This window comes from Bos indicus, chromosome 7, assembly GCF_029378745.1.
Source record: "Bos indicus isolate NIAB-ARS_2022 breed Sahiwal x Tharparkar chromosome 7, NIAB-ARS_B.indTharparkar_mat_pri_1.0, whole genome shotgun sequence".
Classification (NCBI taxonomy): Eukaryota; Metazoa; Chordata; class Mammalia; order Artiodactyla; family Bovidae; genus Bos; species Bos indicus.
The window spans coordinates 38725411-38740641 of NC_091766.1; the positions used below are offsets into that span (position 1 = coordinate 38725411).

General features: G+C 58.2%; 1 protein-coding gene across 2 annotated transcripts; it reads right to left on the minus strand.

The window, feature by feature from the left end:
• Positions 1 to 349: 349 nt before the first annotated feature.
• Positions 350 to 14587, minus strand: DBN1 (drebrin 1). Of its 2 annotated transcripts, XM_070793340.1 has the most exons (15): positions 14344 to 14587; positions 9727 to 9782; positions 9026 to 9138; positions 8796 to 8870; positions 8568 to 8714; positions 8340 to 8417; positions 7953 to 8104; positions 7806 to 7869; positions 4437 to 4496; positions 4225 to 4348; positions 3351 to 3488; positions 2845 to 3015; positions 1808 to 2490; positions 1403 to 1505; positions 350 to 1233 (listed from the first exon to the last, which is right to left on the minus strand). In XM_070793340.1, the coding sequence occupies exons 1-15, from the start codon at positions 14427 to 14429 to the stop codon at positions 1163 to 1165; spliced, it is 2121 nt and encodes a 706-aa protein (XP_070649441.1). In that variant the 5' UTR covers positions 14430 to 14587; the 3' UTR covers positions 350 to 1162. The 2 variants fall into 2 exon arrangements, with proteins under 2 accessions (XP_070649441.1, XP_019820275.1); XM_019964716.2 differs by lacking the exon at positions 3351 to 3488 and having other exon boundaries at positions 14344 to 14584.
• Between the last annotated feature and the right edge of the window lie 644 nt (positions 14588 to 15231).

Here is a 15231-nt window from a genome sequence, read left to right on the forward strand (position 1 = left end):
GGGAGGTGGAGAGGGAGGGATTTCTTACCCCGTTTGTTACATTTTGAGGATAATAAAGGTGTGTGATCTGGTTTAGTACAAGCGGAGGGGGCACCCACTGCTTGCGGCCAAGGTTCTGGTGGCCAGGTGTGGCCGGCCTCATCGGCCCAAAACTAACAAGCTGTAGAGCTAAAGCTGAGGTCAGCCTGCTCCAAACCTTTGGTTGGTTCCCCCAAGAGCCTCATACCCCACTTTCCTTGGGGCCTTGGTGAGGGCGCCCTCGCAGCTTTGAAGGTAGCAAGAGTTGGGAATGGGGTCGGGGCAGGCGGCCCACCACGGATCAGCCCCTGGAGGCCCGGAGCAGCAGGCCTGAAGGGATCTGGATTTCTTTATTAACAGACATGAGCACGACCTGTTACAGAAGTTTGTGCTTTCCAAAAAACAGTTACTGAACGTGAAAAAGGAACCCAAGCAAAGAGGGAGGAGATGGAGAGGGGCCACCCATAGCCCTGACCTGAATCACGCCTAGGGCCTCCAGCCTGGGACCTGCCCAGCAGGAGGGGGCAGGAAAGGGCTGGGAAGCTGAGAGGCCCCAGCTAGGCCTGCTTCTCTTCCTTTGGGCCAGGTGGGGAAGGGTCAAGAGAAGGGTAGGGAGGGGTGTCCCAGGGAGCCAGAGCCCACGAGCCATTTATTGCCATGTTTTAAAATTCGTGCAAAATATCTGAAGCCCTGGACAGAGAATACAAAGTGATATTTTTTCCAAGAAACAGAAAACTAGGAAAAGAGGTGGGGGGAACATTTTCCCACCAAAACTTCCCCCCCACGCCAGGCCCCAAGCAAGGTGAGGCCTCCACCCCGGCCAGGTGAGTGAGCAGGGAGGACTAAGAGCTACAATCTGGACCGGGTGGTAAGGGGGTGGAATTTGCAACAGCGTCTCAACTACCAACGGGAGGAAAACCAGTCAACTGTACAAGTCTCCTATCAACTTTAAAAAAAAAAAAGAGAGAAAAGCTGTAAAAGTAGGGCCCTGTGGGTAGGGATGCGGCCAAGTCCCCAGCCAGGGCCAGAATCCAGAGTAGGTGCCAGGCGGAGCTGCTGCGAGTGCAGGCACTGTGGACCATCTGGCCAGAGACGGGGCAGGTGGGCGGCCCTGGCGAGGGCAGCCTAAGGGCAGGCACCACTGCTAGTCACCACCCTCGAAGCCCTCCTCCTCTTCCGGTACTGGGTCTGCATCCCAGCAGGTGATGTCGATTTCTATGATGTGGGGAAGGGAAGGGAGTTAGGATGGCTCAGCAGATCCATGTCTGTGTCCATCCCAAACCCAGCGAGCTGTCCCAGCTGTGTATGGGGGAAGGGCTGCCTGGCCACACTTGAACGCAGCACCCCCACCCAAATTCCTCTCCATCATCCATCCCAGCACTACCTGGAGGCTTGTTGTAGAACACAGGAGGCGGAGCCTTTGCACATAGCTCTTCTGATTGGACAAACTCCTCCTCCTGTGATTGGCTGAAGTACCCCTCACTGGCCTGCAGGAGAAAAGCTCCAAGTCACTGGGCCCCACCCAGCAGGACTAGGGCTGACCTACCAGGCCTGAGCTCGTTTCCCCAGCAACCAGTGAGTCCATCAGTGGTTGCCAGGGAAACACAGATGCCTACCCTGGGAATAAAAGCAGAGCTGGCCCATGGAGGGGAAATGAAATAGATTCCCCCCAACAATGTGGGTCACAGAGAAAGGGGGCAGGGTACTGCTGCAAGCCTGAGGAACCAAGGGTCAGCCCTCTGCTCCAGCCCTGACTACTTTCCCTCCCATCAGGTAGCCTCAGCCCCACCTGGGTCCCCTCCTTCTGGGTGGTCTCGCCATTGGTCAGCAGGTGGGGCTCTGGTTCCAGCTCTGGCTCCAGCTTCTGATCTAGCTCTTCTAGAGCTGAGGGCAGAGTTGGAGCCTGGGGGGCAGCCAGGGGCTCCCCTCCTACTTCCTCCCCTGGGTCACAGAAGGTGGCTGGCGGCTCAGGCAGCTCATCAAAACTGAGAAGATTGGCACTGCCTTCTCCTGCTGGCAGCAGTGGCTCCTGAGCCACCTCATCCAGCAGGGGCACCTCCGCCAGCATGACTTCGGCACCTGAAGGTGGTGTGGGGGCCCGAGGCTCAGCCTGGGGTGCAGAGGCCCCTTCCCCATTGCCTGGCCAAAGGTCAATGAGGCTGGCAGCGGCAGGGGTGACGGTGTTAGCTACAGCAGTGTCAGCCACGGCAGTGTCGGTTTCAATGGCATCAGCTACTGGGCTGTCGGCTGCAGAGGCTCCAGCCATGGCAGGCTCTAGAGAGGCAGCCAGGTCTGCCTGCTCTGTAGATGCCACGAACATCAAGTCCTCCTCCATGGGGCTGCCTTGGCCCTCGGGAGGCTCCGAGGCCTGAGGGGACTCCTCCAGGGGGCCAGCCCTGGCCTGAGGGGCTGCTGCTCTGGCTTCCTTGCTGGTCTCTTCACTATCCAGGCTGAGGCTGGGCTCCTGGGTCTCTGTTGAAACAAAGACAGAGGAGACGTGTGATCAGCTCCCAGGAAAGGATGCGGGCCCTGGGCAGCCACAAGAGAGTACCCTGCTTACCCACTGAAGAGTTCAGGAAAGAAGAACTCCACTAAGACTTCCATGAAGAGTGCCTTCTAACGCCCACTGGCCCCTGCTGCCCCTTTACCCGCAGTCTTTAAACTGCTCAGCAGCCCTGGGAGGAAGGCCCAGTCCCCACTCCAGGGAGACCCTGAGGTCCAGAGAAGGCAGGTCTGACCAGGGCTCGTCCCTGCCCCAGCCACTTTCAGGGCCATAGAGCAGCCACTTGGAGTTCCCAGTTCAGGGGCTAGGGCCCCCTCACATACCTTGGGCTGCTGGGGGTGGCGGCGGCAGTGGTGGAGGCTGTGAGGACGTGACCTCATCCAGGGCCCGCTCAATCTGCTCAGCAACAGGGGTGGAGGCCGTGCTGGAGTCAGAGGGGCTCCGGGCAGGGAGAGGGGTAGGTATCATCCTCCGGTGGCTGTCCAGGTGGCTGCCTGTAGGACAGAAAACCCCAGGCTGATCAGTGAGGGCCAAGGAGCCAGCTAGAAATAGGACTGTCCAACTTGGGGCCTGGCCAGCCCCTCCTTTCTCGAGTCTGGGTGGGGGCTGGGAGCTCCCCAGGCCCCCCAGGGGCTAGACCACAGCTCCAGACCCTGCAAGCCAGGCCCCCGGAGGGCCAGTACCCCTTCAGGGCCAGGGGAAAGAAGCAGGCAGTACCTGCTCTGGGGATAAACACCAGAGATCAGCGATCAGGGGGAGAGGCAAGGGGGCTGCTGGGAAGCGGGGCCCTCCTTACCCCCTCCCGCAGAGGCCTGGGACTGCTACCTACATGGGAGGGAGGAAGAGAGGTTTGGGGTGCGGTGACAGGTGATATAGGGAAAGGGAGTCCGTGGAGGGGAGGAAGAGGAAGAGGAGGAGGAGGAAGGCCCACTGTCCGATGCCTTTATGAAAGGGCAGTACGGACGACCTGCCAAGAGAGACAGACAGAGAGAGAGAGACAGAGGACAAGAGAGGGTCAGTCTCCCCCACCCCCATCCTGAGGCCTCACCCACCCACAGGCCAGCCCTGGTTGTCCAAGCTGCCTTCAGCCAGGGTGCACATTCAGCCAAGCTGGACCAGAGCCTCAAGCCATCAGACCACTGCCACCAGCACCAGCCACACATAGCAAAAAGCCTGACACATCATGATGTGGCCAGCCTCCCAGCATCTGGGCAGCGCATGCCCAGGAACAGCCTGTCCCACCCCTAGAGCCCTAGCACTTGAGCCAAGCACACGGAAGGGGCAAGCAGGCCAGCAGACAGGGAGCAGAAAGGTGCTTCAAGGAGTAGTGGAAGCCACACAGGGAGAACCCAGACAGGGAACCCGGAGTACAGCTCCAGGCTGCTCAATCTCAGGACAGGATGAGGCCCCACTCCCCATGCACCTACAGTTCTTCAGATAAGACAAGTTCAATCCCAGCAGGGCCACTCACTGCAGCCAGGGGGATCCCTCAGCCCCAGATGGCCTCTAGTACCACCCACTGCTCAGACCAGGCCCTGCTGGAGCCCTTCTCAGCCCTGCCACCTGGAGGCGGTGGGTGGAAGCACATGTGATGCTCGGCCTTGGCTTCTCCAGGGGGTCCTTGGGCAAGGAAGGTCCCAAAGAGGCTCAAGACCAAAACCTGAGGAATAGGGGTTGGGTAAGGGTGTGGGAGCTGGGACTACCTGGTCGGTGGTTGAAGGGTGAGGGCACATCGCAGCTGCCTGCGGAGGCCGATGCGACTCTTTCCTGCTGCTTAAAGAACTCCCGTGGATTATCAGGTCGCTGGGCAATAATGGCTGCTGCCTCCTGGGGGCACACGGATAGTCAGGCCAGGCGGGACCTGATTGAGGCAGCCGGGCCAAACTCAGATGCCTGGTGCCCCCACAGTGCTCACCTCTACCTCTGATTCTGACTTCTTCATCTGGGTCTCTTCCTCCTCATCCCGCTGGTCACCCTGGAAACCAAAGGGATGGTGTTCTGAGCACCCCACCCCCACAGGAGCTCTGGGCTTTCTTACAACCCACTTCTTTCACTACCAGAAACCACTTTCACGACCCAGTCCCACAGCACCTTCTATCTGCAAGGTCCTCAGCTGCCTCATCTCCAGTCCAGTCAGGCCCCTGGGCACCCAGGGCCATCCAGGAACACTCCCAGCTTTGTAGCTAACTTTTCTCGAACCTCTTAACCCAGTGTCTGGCCAACCACAGCCCCATCCGTGTAGCCTGAATCTTGGTATCATGACTGAGGCTTCACTAGTCCCCTGCCTCCTTGCTCTTTCCCTCTATTTCTTTCTCTATAGACTCTGAAAGGATCTTTCCAAAACATTCATTAATTGCCATCACTTAAAAATCATGAATCTGCCTGCAATGCAGGAGACCTCTGTTCAATCCCTAGGTCGGGAAGATCTCCTGGAGAAGGAAATGGCAACCCCCTCCAGGAGTCTGGCCTGGAGAATTTCACGAACAAAGGAGCCTGGCCAGCTTCAGTCTGCGGGGAAGCCAACAGTCGGACACGACTGAGTAACTGTTACTCACTCACTCACTCAAAAACCAAGTTTCTTACTGAAATCAGGGTGTTCAGCTTCTTTTGAAAATGCCAGCAGCCCTGGCAACACAGGCCTGTGTGCCCCAAAGCAGCTTTCAACTAGAATTGCAGTGCAGCAGCCTCAGTTTGCCACAGTCCCCACCACTCCCTGCTACCCTTCACTTGCTGTTTTGGGGCTACAGCCCCAGGAGTAAAGATAGGTGTGGGGGTCCTTGGTTGGGCCTCCCCTCTCCCTGCCTGCTCCAGCCCATCATCTCTCCCAACACTCCCCTCCTGCCCTGACTCGCGCACACCCTGTGAAATGCAGACATCAAGTCCTCAGCACAATGGAGCTGTAGGTCCTGTAACAGGCGTACAACTTCCCAACTCTGAGCCTTGGCAGAGGAAATGAATCTCTCTCCCCACGTGCCTGACCCCCACCCTGGGTCCAGCTCTTCCTGCTTCCGGCCTCAGCTTTGGCACAGCCTCCTGGGGAAGGGGCCCTTGGCCCATTCAGGTCATTTCCTTCCCTGGGCCCCCATGAGGTGTTCCAGCCATATACTGATTACACTGTGTCATAATTTCCTGTTTCTGGATCATCTCCCCACCCTCTGAGAACTTATGTGTGTGAGTGGTCAGCCTGACGTTCAGTGGTATTTGTTTCCTCAGTTGACCTAACCACACCAAAAGCCTCAAGAGGGTTGTCACCCTAACCACCACTTCTTGTCTCCCAGAATGAAGTCTAAACTCCTCCTCTGACCTCACTCTCTCCTCCCAAATTTCCAAGGGACTCCAGTCAAGCTCTTTGCCTTCCCTCAAAACATACATCCCACCAGCCTCTGCTGCTATGCCACCCCTGCCTAGTGCCACAGGATGAGGTTCCTCTGCCTCATTCAAAAAAAGGACCAGAGGCAGCTTACCACAAAAACCTTAACTACCAACAATGTGAGAAGCACGGAAACAAATCAGAGCTGGGGGTCGGAGAGACACCAACACAGTAACCGGAAAGGTCAACGGGGCTGCTGTGCTTCAGCATCTTCAGATAAATGAACTCCTAGTATCCCAGGCAAAAAGGGAACTCACATAAGGAAGGCAATTCTTATCAGAAGGGAGAAAGCGGAGTACCTCAAGTCAAAAGAAAGCATTTTACGGTTGTAAATTCCAAAGTTTCTTGTGTGAGACCTTCCTCAGGGGACCTGAAGCTGCAGGGTCACCACAGTGACCTGTTAAAATACCAACTGTCATTGTCACACGAGCCATACTTGAAGGGCCAGATGAGACTATAAAATAATGGTGTAACGCTGTAAATCTTTGCCTGAAGCATTGGTAACTGGTGAAGATAAGTGATCGAGTCAAAGGCTCACTAAACTATTGTTTCTACTTTTGTGTGCACGTGTATGTGAAATTTTCCGGAAGTTTTTTTTCCCAAAAGACCTTGCTCTGAATGGATAAACAAAATCTGGTATACATACACTACGGAATACTAATAGTTTTCAAAAGGAAAGACATTCTGACACAGAGATGAAGCCTGAAGATGTTAAGTGAAATAAGCCAGTCATAAATGGTCCCCTCATACGAGGTACATAGTCACATCACAGACACAGAAAGCAGGTGCCAGGGGCTGAGAAAGGTGACAATGGGCAGTTAGTGTTTAATGGATACGAGGTTCAGTATGGGAAGATGAAGAAAATTCTGCAGATAAACAGTGGTGACAGCTGTACAAAATAAATACACTTAACGCCCTGGAACGATACATTTAAAAATGGTAAAGATGGTACCTTTTATGTTATGTACCTTTTGCTACAGTTAATTCATCAGTTAATTGTAAAAGGGCCTTGCTCATCTTGCTCTCCACCATATTTCCAACACCAGCACGTGGCAGGTGGCAAGGGTTTGTTGAATGAATGACTTTGGAGCTTACTACCCACACATTCTTTCCACCCTCTAGGGGCTATGTGAGTGGAATGATCTATGACAGCCATTAATGCCAGTGCTGCAGGACTGTCCTCCCACCTCCCTCCAGCCTCCTGTGGGTGTGACCTTGGAGTCTGCTTGAGTCCCCACGGCCCAACAGCTACCCACCACAGTCTCAGTCCAGACAACTACTGCCTACTTCCTGTCCCAAACTGTACCACGCTCAGCACTGAATGATCTTCGCTATTTCTCAAATGTTAAAATTCAATTCAAAGCGTGAAGATCTGTCTCCACTGTGGTTGTGAAAGGGTCAATCCACGATGATACTAGGGCCATCCCAATGTTTGGAAGTTCAGCCAAGTACCCCTGGAATAAGTGCCTGCCCTAAAGGAGACACTACACATACGTGTATACAGATGTTCAGAGCATCAGCCCAGATTCTTTCAGTGGCTCTACAGCATTACTACAATGGGGACCAGGCCTCAAGTCCCATTAAATACAGGAAGCATGGCTAATCTACCTTGAGCCCCTCAAGTCCTGCTGGAAGTGGGCAAGAGAAGCCTGGTCAGTGAGGGTTTGGGTCAACGTAGATTTTCTCTTTCAGTCTAAACTTCTCCAAAGAGGTCTCTTCCCACAGCCAGGGGACAGAACCCCACATGATCAGGGGTCAGGCCCGACATGGCAGGACATCCCATGCTGATGCAGGGGTACCCTGAATGCCCAGCACTGTCCCCAAGACTCTGACTATCCCCCAAGGGGCCCAGTAATTCAGGGACCATCCCCACTTCCCAGACCAGGAAAGAGAAACCGTGGGCTAAGAACTTACAAAGATAGATTGCTCCTTCAACCGCCTCTTGGCCTCCTCAGCCTCTAAAGTCTGTTGTTTCCTCCTGGAATGAAAGGTGCAGGCGAACCCTTAGGACTGGCCGCCGTAGGGCCGCGGCCCAAGGTGGGGGTGGAGCAGGGGGCACACCTGTGTTCCTCAATCTGCTGCTCGCGCTCCCGATATCGGCGCTCCCGCTCCTCCTGCTCCTGCCGCTCCTGCTCCATCCGCTCTTGCTCAAATCTTAGTCTCTCATCCAGGGCCTTCTTCCGCTCCTCCTCTTTCCTCAGTTCTTCCTCCTTCTACAGCCCCCCCGTGCCAAGGCAGTGCAGGCCCTGAGCTTGTGGCCCACCCCACCCCACTCCACCCCCATCCCTGACCCAGGCTTCTGTGAATTCAGGGGCTTTCAGTGTGGGAAGCACATGGGACGGGCCCTGCTGTTGAAGGGAGGGACTTTAGGAGAGGAGCCAGAGCAGCCCCGTGGGGTCAAGACAGGGAGGAGCCGCCCAGCCAGCAGGCCAGGGTCGGGGTCTGCACCTTGGCCTGCTCCCAGAACTGCTCGCGGTTAATCCGCTTCATCTCCACAGCCGCATCAGTCTTCTGATAGGTGGTGCCCTGCAGAGTTCAAGGGGCCCGGTGTGAGTGCAGCCCACAGGCCAAGTGCTCGGGAGCACCCCTCTGCACCCCCACAAAACAGTGAGGACCGAGAGGGGACTGGCCAGTGGAGCACCAGGCAGGGCCAGCCCACCAGGGGCGCACACTGACCACCGGCTCGGCATTCTCGTCCTCACGGAGCCGTAGTCGGTGCAGCACAGGGCTGGAGAGCCGCGCCAGCCCATTAGAGAGCCGCTGCCCGATGGCGCCCGCGTCGATGTCTTCCACGCTACTGGCATTCACGATCACGTCAACGCCCTGCCGCAGGAAGAAGGCAGGTTCAGGCAGCCAGTCCCCGCGCCTGTCGCCAATCCCCGCAAGCCCTGACCCCACACACACCTGGAAGAACTCGGCCACCTTAGCCACGTGGCTGGCACAAGCACATTTGCGGGCATCAGGTACATCCTCACCAACCTGCAAAGTCGCAGCAAAGGGGAACAGGGAAAGGACAAGAGTTAGGGGCAGGCTGAGGCCTGGAGCTCTCTTCCCGCAGCATCAGTTAGTGGAGTGGGATGAAGTAGAACCGTTCTGGGGCCCTCAGCTCCCCTCCCCAGCCCACCAGTGCATACCCAGTTGATGAGCACGTATTTTGGCAGAGCAGCCTGGGAGTCCTTGACACTGCAGAAGCCATACATCACCCTCTGGTTCTCAAAGTGGCCGGAGAGCTCCTGCAAGCCGCCATCTGGGGGAATCAGGAGGGTTGTCAGGCCCAGTCTCCTGAACCCCTCCCCCACAAAGGGCCTGGAATCCAAAGCAAGCACTCCTCTCGTGGGCTCTGCAGACACCTCGAGAGATCTACAAGCCCCAGAGTTCTGTGCTGGTGTGAAAGAGGCAGCAGGCAGGTGCGAGTTTTGCCTTTTAATTCCCCAGGACCTTGGAGAGCTTAGGATGTGTTCTTCACACATCAAGTCTCACGCGGTGCTAGCACCCACTGAGGTAAATTAAAACCTTTTTAGGCTCTGAATAAAGTGGGGTGATCCAGGCCATCCCTGTCAGGCCCCTTCCCACCTAGCTGTGTGACTTTGGGGAAGTCACACTCCTTCTCTGAGGCTTTGTCTTTTCATAATCAAACAGGAAACCAGTCTCCCTCCCTCCCCACCCTAGGGATCTTAGGGATGATCGGAGGAAGGACACTTGCCAGACAAATAATGGTCTGCTGGACGCAGGCAAGCAAGCATCGAAGTGGCCTGGAGCCAGACGGATGGGGAAGAAAACAACCCAACCGGAGGAGGGGGCGGGAGGAAGACAAAGGAATGGCTGGAATTCTTACCTCCTGATGCTGCAAGCTTGAGGTCATCTGAGCCATCCTCATAAGTGTACAGAGCCCTGGGGAGAGGGAGGGGTGGCTCGGAGAACTGTCAGGGCCCAGGCAGCCAATTTTGGGTGGAGATGGCTCTGGGGGGGTAGGAGGGACACAGAAGGGGCAGGACAGGAGGGGGGATTCCAGCCTAGCACTTAAGCCTTATCACCATGACAACAGAGCTAAGCACCATTTCAGGCTGGAACTCAGTGGGGGACAGTTTGGGACTTGAGGGAGGGAGGCTTGGATCAGGTGGAAAGCAGGCAATGGGGAAGGAACTGCTGGCCAGTGGCTAGCTTCCAGTAAGTCAGTGTGTTGCGTCCTCGGAGCCCTGGCCCTAGCAGCCTGCAACCCAGCCAGTGGTGTGAGATGGAGATTCCAAGGCGACGGGTTCCTTGGGTTCCTTGGTTACCGTTCCCTGGCTACAGCTCCTCATCCCCCATTGGTGGTTGCCAGGAACCTACCTGGCGCGTGCCTCGGTACCCACTGCCCCTCCCCCCACAGCAAGGGGGGAGGGGCGGGGAGAGAGAACCTGGTGCTGTTCAGCTCTGGGCATCCCCCTGGTAACCACGGCAACCCAGCAATTGGCACGCGACTGGCCCACCCAGCTGCATTCTCCGGAACACAAAGGACCCCGGGGACACACCCTCATCCTCAATCTCAGACTCTCTGAAATGGGGATGAGGTCACCATGGCCACTCTAGCCTGGACTCTGGCCTTTGGGCGGCGGCGCTTTTTTGGCCTTCCAGCCCTAGGCTGCCTCTGCCCTAGCTGAGGTTCTGGTCTCCGGGGACTGCTGGCCTTTCCTTCCCTCTCAGCTCCGGCAGAGAGCTGACCCAGCAGCCTTCCTCCTCCCTAGCTTTTTCTCCACAGGTAGGAGTGGCTCAACATCCATTTTACACAAGGGAAGAGAGAAATGTCTCCTTCCGAGGACTCACTTGGAGGAAGACCGGCTTGGGGCCAAGAAGAAAGGCCGGAGGGGCAAGGAGGCTCAGCCCCTCCCTCAAGCTCCCTTTCCCTGACTGCCAAGGCAGGGTGCTAGGAGGAGCGGGGGGAGGAGACCAGCAAGATGCAGAAGAGAAGAGCTAGGAGACAGGCAAAAACGGAAGACAAGGGAAGGGAGGGACGTGAAGGGATGGAGAGAAAATGAAGGCGCGGGGAGGGAAAGGGGTGGGAAGGAAAGAGGGAGGAGAGAAGAGAGGGGGAGGGAGGTGGGAGGTGGAGGAGGGCGGAAGGAGCGCCTGGTCCAGGCCCAGCCCCATGAGGTCAGCACAAGTCACTGCCAAATGGGCCCCAGCCCCTCCCAGCTTCTCAGGATCTCTTCCCTCTTAAAAGGGACACAGGTGGGCTGTGGGGCCAGAAACTCCCCATCCAACTGTTGCCTGGGCCCCAACCCTGGCAGCTGCCTTCTCCACACAGCTGTCCCACCACCTGTCTGGCTGCCCTAAGCTGCCACTGCGAACAAAAGGCCCTCAGAGAAGGAGGATCTGCCCCTTTGCATCCCGCAGCTGGGAAACTGAGGCAGGACTCCACGACTCGTTCCCAGACACTGCACTAGCCATCAAGTCACACTTCCCCGGCCTGACTTGTCAGACTCTCCCAGGCTCTCTGTGGCTCTTCCCAAGAACACCCCTTCCATTCTTTACTCCTTGTCTACCCACCTTCAGTCACCTTTCTGTGCTGCAGCCCTGGCCCTTACCTGGTGAAAACCATAGCTAAGTTCAAAGATTTCAGCAGGCCTTCATCCCTGAGCTCCACCCCACCTGCCTTTCCAGCCAGACCTCCATATCCATACCATACACTTGGATCACACTGGATGGGTCCCTGATGTCCAGCACAGTTCTGGGCATTTCCCACCCTGGAGCCTTTGCATGAGTCTCCCTTCACAGGAAGGCCAGACCTGCTTCTCCATCCCATGCCCACCCTTGACTGAAATCCCTCAGGGACCCAATGCCAGCTCCCCAGGAAGCCTTGCCCTGCACTGCACCTCCCTCCCCAGGATGCTTACCACACCCCAGCAAGGATGGGAAGAGGCACCTAAAGCTGCCTGGGATCTCACTAGATCTGTGCTTCTCAAACTCATTTGAGGTGACCTGAACTTTGGGGGGGTTGGAGCTGATGAAACCGAAAGGGGGTGGGGGGCAGGACTCTACACCTCCAACCCCTGGAGATAGACACCGTTCCAAACTGTAAGCTTCATGAAGATGGGACACTTAACTCAGACTTTCAAGACAGCACAGAGCAGCTCTAGTTGGTATTTGCCATCTAGCAACCATCTCAGCCAGAGAAAGTAGACTGGGGTGAGTGGGAGATGGAATGTAGCAGATCCAGGAAGATTCTGGGTTGAGCTGAGGATGGGGGCTGCAGGGCAGGTGGATTCCTCAGGACAATTACACTCTCAGGATATTAGAACTGGAAGGGCCTTGAGCATCGGGGTATGATTGAGCCCAACTCCCTCTCCTGCTTGTCAACAGGAGCAGGGACTCGTGTGGTGATACAGTGAGTCAGGTCACGTCCAGGGTAACACCAGTTCTTCTCACTACACAATCTGACTTCCATGGTCCCCTGCTCCCAGCATCAGGCAGCAGTCTATTCCAGAGTAAGTCACCTGGGTGTGACCTCCCCGACCCTTACTCCCTACTCAGAGAAGGGCAGTGCCAAGCCCCCTTTGCCCAGATGGTGATTTTATCCAAGACACCCTCCTCCAGCCTCAGTGCAGGGTCTGCTCCTGAGTCTGGAGACCCCACTGTACCCTGGCTCTGTGCTGGGTGCTAGGGGCCCTCATGTCCTTGATGATTCTCACATTCTTTCTACCAAATGTTTATCTGGGCCCTTGGGAGTGAGCAAATGTGTGTATGTGCGAGGGTGCGTGTGTACATCTGTGAGTGTCCCACACACAACCCAGATCGGGGCGGGGGGTGGGGGGTGATGCACGCCAGTGATGAATAATAACTCGCTTGAGCCACATGGATGCTGCTGGGTGGTGGGAGCCCAGGCCTCCGCTGAGCAGGATGCGGGCCAGCAGTGGTTGTGGGAGCTCTGCTTTTTGGAAGGTGGGGGGAAATGGGGTGGTGATAGGCAGCAACCCCAGACTGAAGAGCATTCTGAGGTGGGTTGTGCCTCTCTCCAGGCACGGCCCAGATCCCAAGGCCAGCTCCTCCACCAGGCCAAGCCAGCCACTTGCCCTCAACTCATCCCATGATCTCAGCCCCCCTGGGACAGGGCTGGGACAGAGGGTGGGCTGCCTGCCTGCTTAGCCCATCTTGGCCTCGCCTGTGACTGACCCGCAGGACACGAGAGCTTGCTTGTCTCCCTCGTCCATCCCTCCAGGCCTGGCCGCCCGCCAGTGCTGCAGTACTGTGGCATGGATGCCTGGCCATCTTGTCCCCTCCTCCAGCCCCCAGGTCAGTGTCTTCCCAGCATGAGGGTGAGGCCAGCCCAAGTGTGGTCCCTCAGATCTTCCTTCACTTTGTGTTTCCTGCTTGCCAAGGGGAGAAAAGGCCTAGGGAAGAGAATGGGCACTTGCCCCAGGAGAAGAGTATTCCGGGGAGATGATGGTTCCTGAATGGGGCAGTGTGGAACCCCTTGGCTTTTCCGCCACTCTGGGGACTCCAGCCCCAGAGCAGGTGGTCCGTCCCCACCCACCACCTAGGGGGAGACAACAGCTGGGGAGGGGAGAGAGGGCAGCCCAGCTCCTCTAACCCCGCAGTAGCTGAGAGCCCCTTGCCACTGGGCCACCAGGCCAGGGGCTCCGTGGATCTCCTCCCCCACCTCATTCTTCTCAGAAAACTCCCTCCACTCTTTCCACAATGGTCCGCCTGGGGGATCCCTCCCAGGGACCCCACTTGGCACTCTAGGCAGGCAGTTCAGTTCCTCTGGCACGTCCCAGCCTGGGTGCCTAGTCCCTGCAACCCTCTTCGCCTTGGGGAGAAGACTTAGCCCTGCCTCCTCGACCCCCGAGGGGAACAGGAGGCACTTGGCGGCGGTGGCCGTGTGGCAGTGAACGTCTTTCCATCACACCCCAACTCCAAGAGGCCCCCCGGTGGGCGGGGCGCCCCGGCCCCCAGCCCGCTCCGCTCCGCTCCTCCCCCGCCCTAGCTTTTCCTTTGTGCGGTGGCCGGCTGGGCTGGGCCGGGTAGACAGCTCTGGCTCTGCCGGTTCGGTCCCCGCCCGCTCGAAGGTGTCGAAGGTGCCCTTGGCCTCCCGGTGCACACCTGTCCCCCGGCGGGGCCCAAGGCGAAGAGGAGGGGGTGGAGGAGCAGTTCTGCAAGGCCAGGAAGCCCCAGGCCACACATCTGGACCCTGCGTCTCTCAAGCCTGCGTCCAGCCACCAGCGTTCCCACCGCGCGGCTTGGGGCCGCCTCCGGGTGCTCGGGGACCGCGGGTGCCCCGCCTGGCCCGGCCCGGCCCCTCCCCCGGCGCGCACAAAGGCAGCTCCTCCCTGGCCCTCCCGGGCCGCTGCAGCATTTCGGGGTCTCCTCCTCCCTCCCGGCTACGGGGCGGCGGGGCCGGGTGGAAACAAAGGCGCGGCGGCGGCGGCGGCGGCGCGGGGACAAAGGGGCTGAGAGGCGGGGGCGGGGGGCTCACCAGTCGGCCGCGCTCTCCTCCCGAATCACTTCTTCGTACGCCGCCAGCAGCTCCAGGCGGTGGCCACTGAAGCTCACGCCGGCCATGCTGCGGGCCGGACCGAGGCCGAACGGACAGACGCACGGACGGACGGACGGAGAAGGAGGGAGGGAAAGACCGAGTCGCCGCGCCGCCGCCTCGGAGCCTCTGCAGCGTTGCGAGCCGAGCGAGCCAGCGGCCGGGGGAGGGGAGCCGGCCGGCGGGGGGCGGGGGGCGCTGGCTCCGCCCGGCTCGCTCCCTCCGCGCGCTCGGTCCTAGCGCCGCCCCGGCCCGGCCCAGGGGGAGGCCCGCCCCCCTTCCCGGCCTGCCCCGGGGCGCCCTCACGCCCTCGCCCCCAGCCCCTGCGCGCCGCGCCCAGGCGGGTCTACCACTCGGCACCCGGGGGCCGTTCTTCCCACGTCCCAGTTCTCCCCCGTGGGGTCCCCAGCCACAAACCTTAGGACCTCCGTTCCCGCCCCCCGCCTTGATCCCCCTCTCCCCATCCCCACCTCATCAAGCCCTATCCAGGCCCAACTTCAGCCCTCTTCTTTCCAACTCCCTGTCCCAATCGAAAATCCATTCCATTCCAATCCGGCCCAGCCCCACTCTGTCCTTCATTGATCTCCCTCCACCCCAGCCTCACCCCCATCCCTGGTCCATCCCAACCTCCATCCCCAACCCCTGGCCCATCTGTAGCCCATCCTCATTTCTTTTTTTTTTTTCCATCCTCATTTCTTTCTCCTCCCAGCAGCAGCCCCACTCCCAACCGTACGCTTGGCGCAAACCCCTAGCCATTCGTCAGACCCCATCCCTAGCTGCACCTTCCTTATTCCAGCCTGTGCTGGTCTTATTCTGATCTTTGTTTCAACC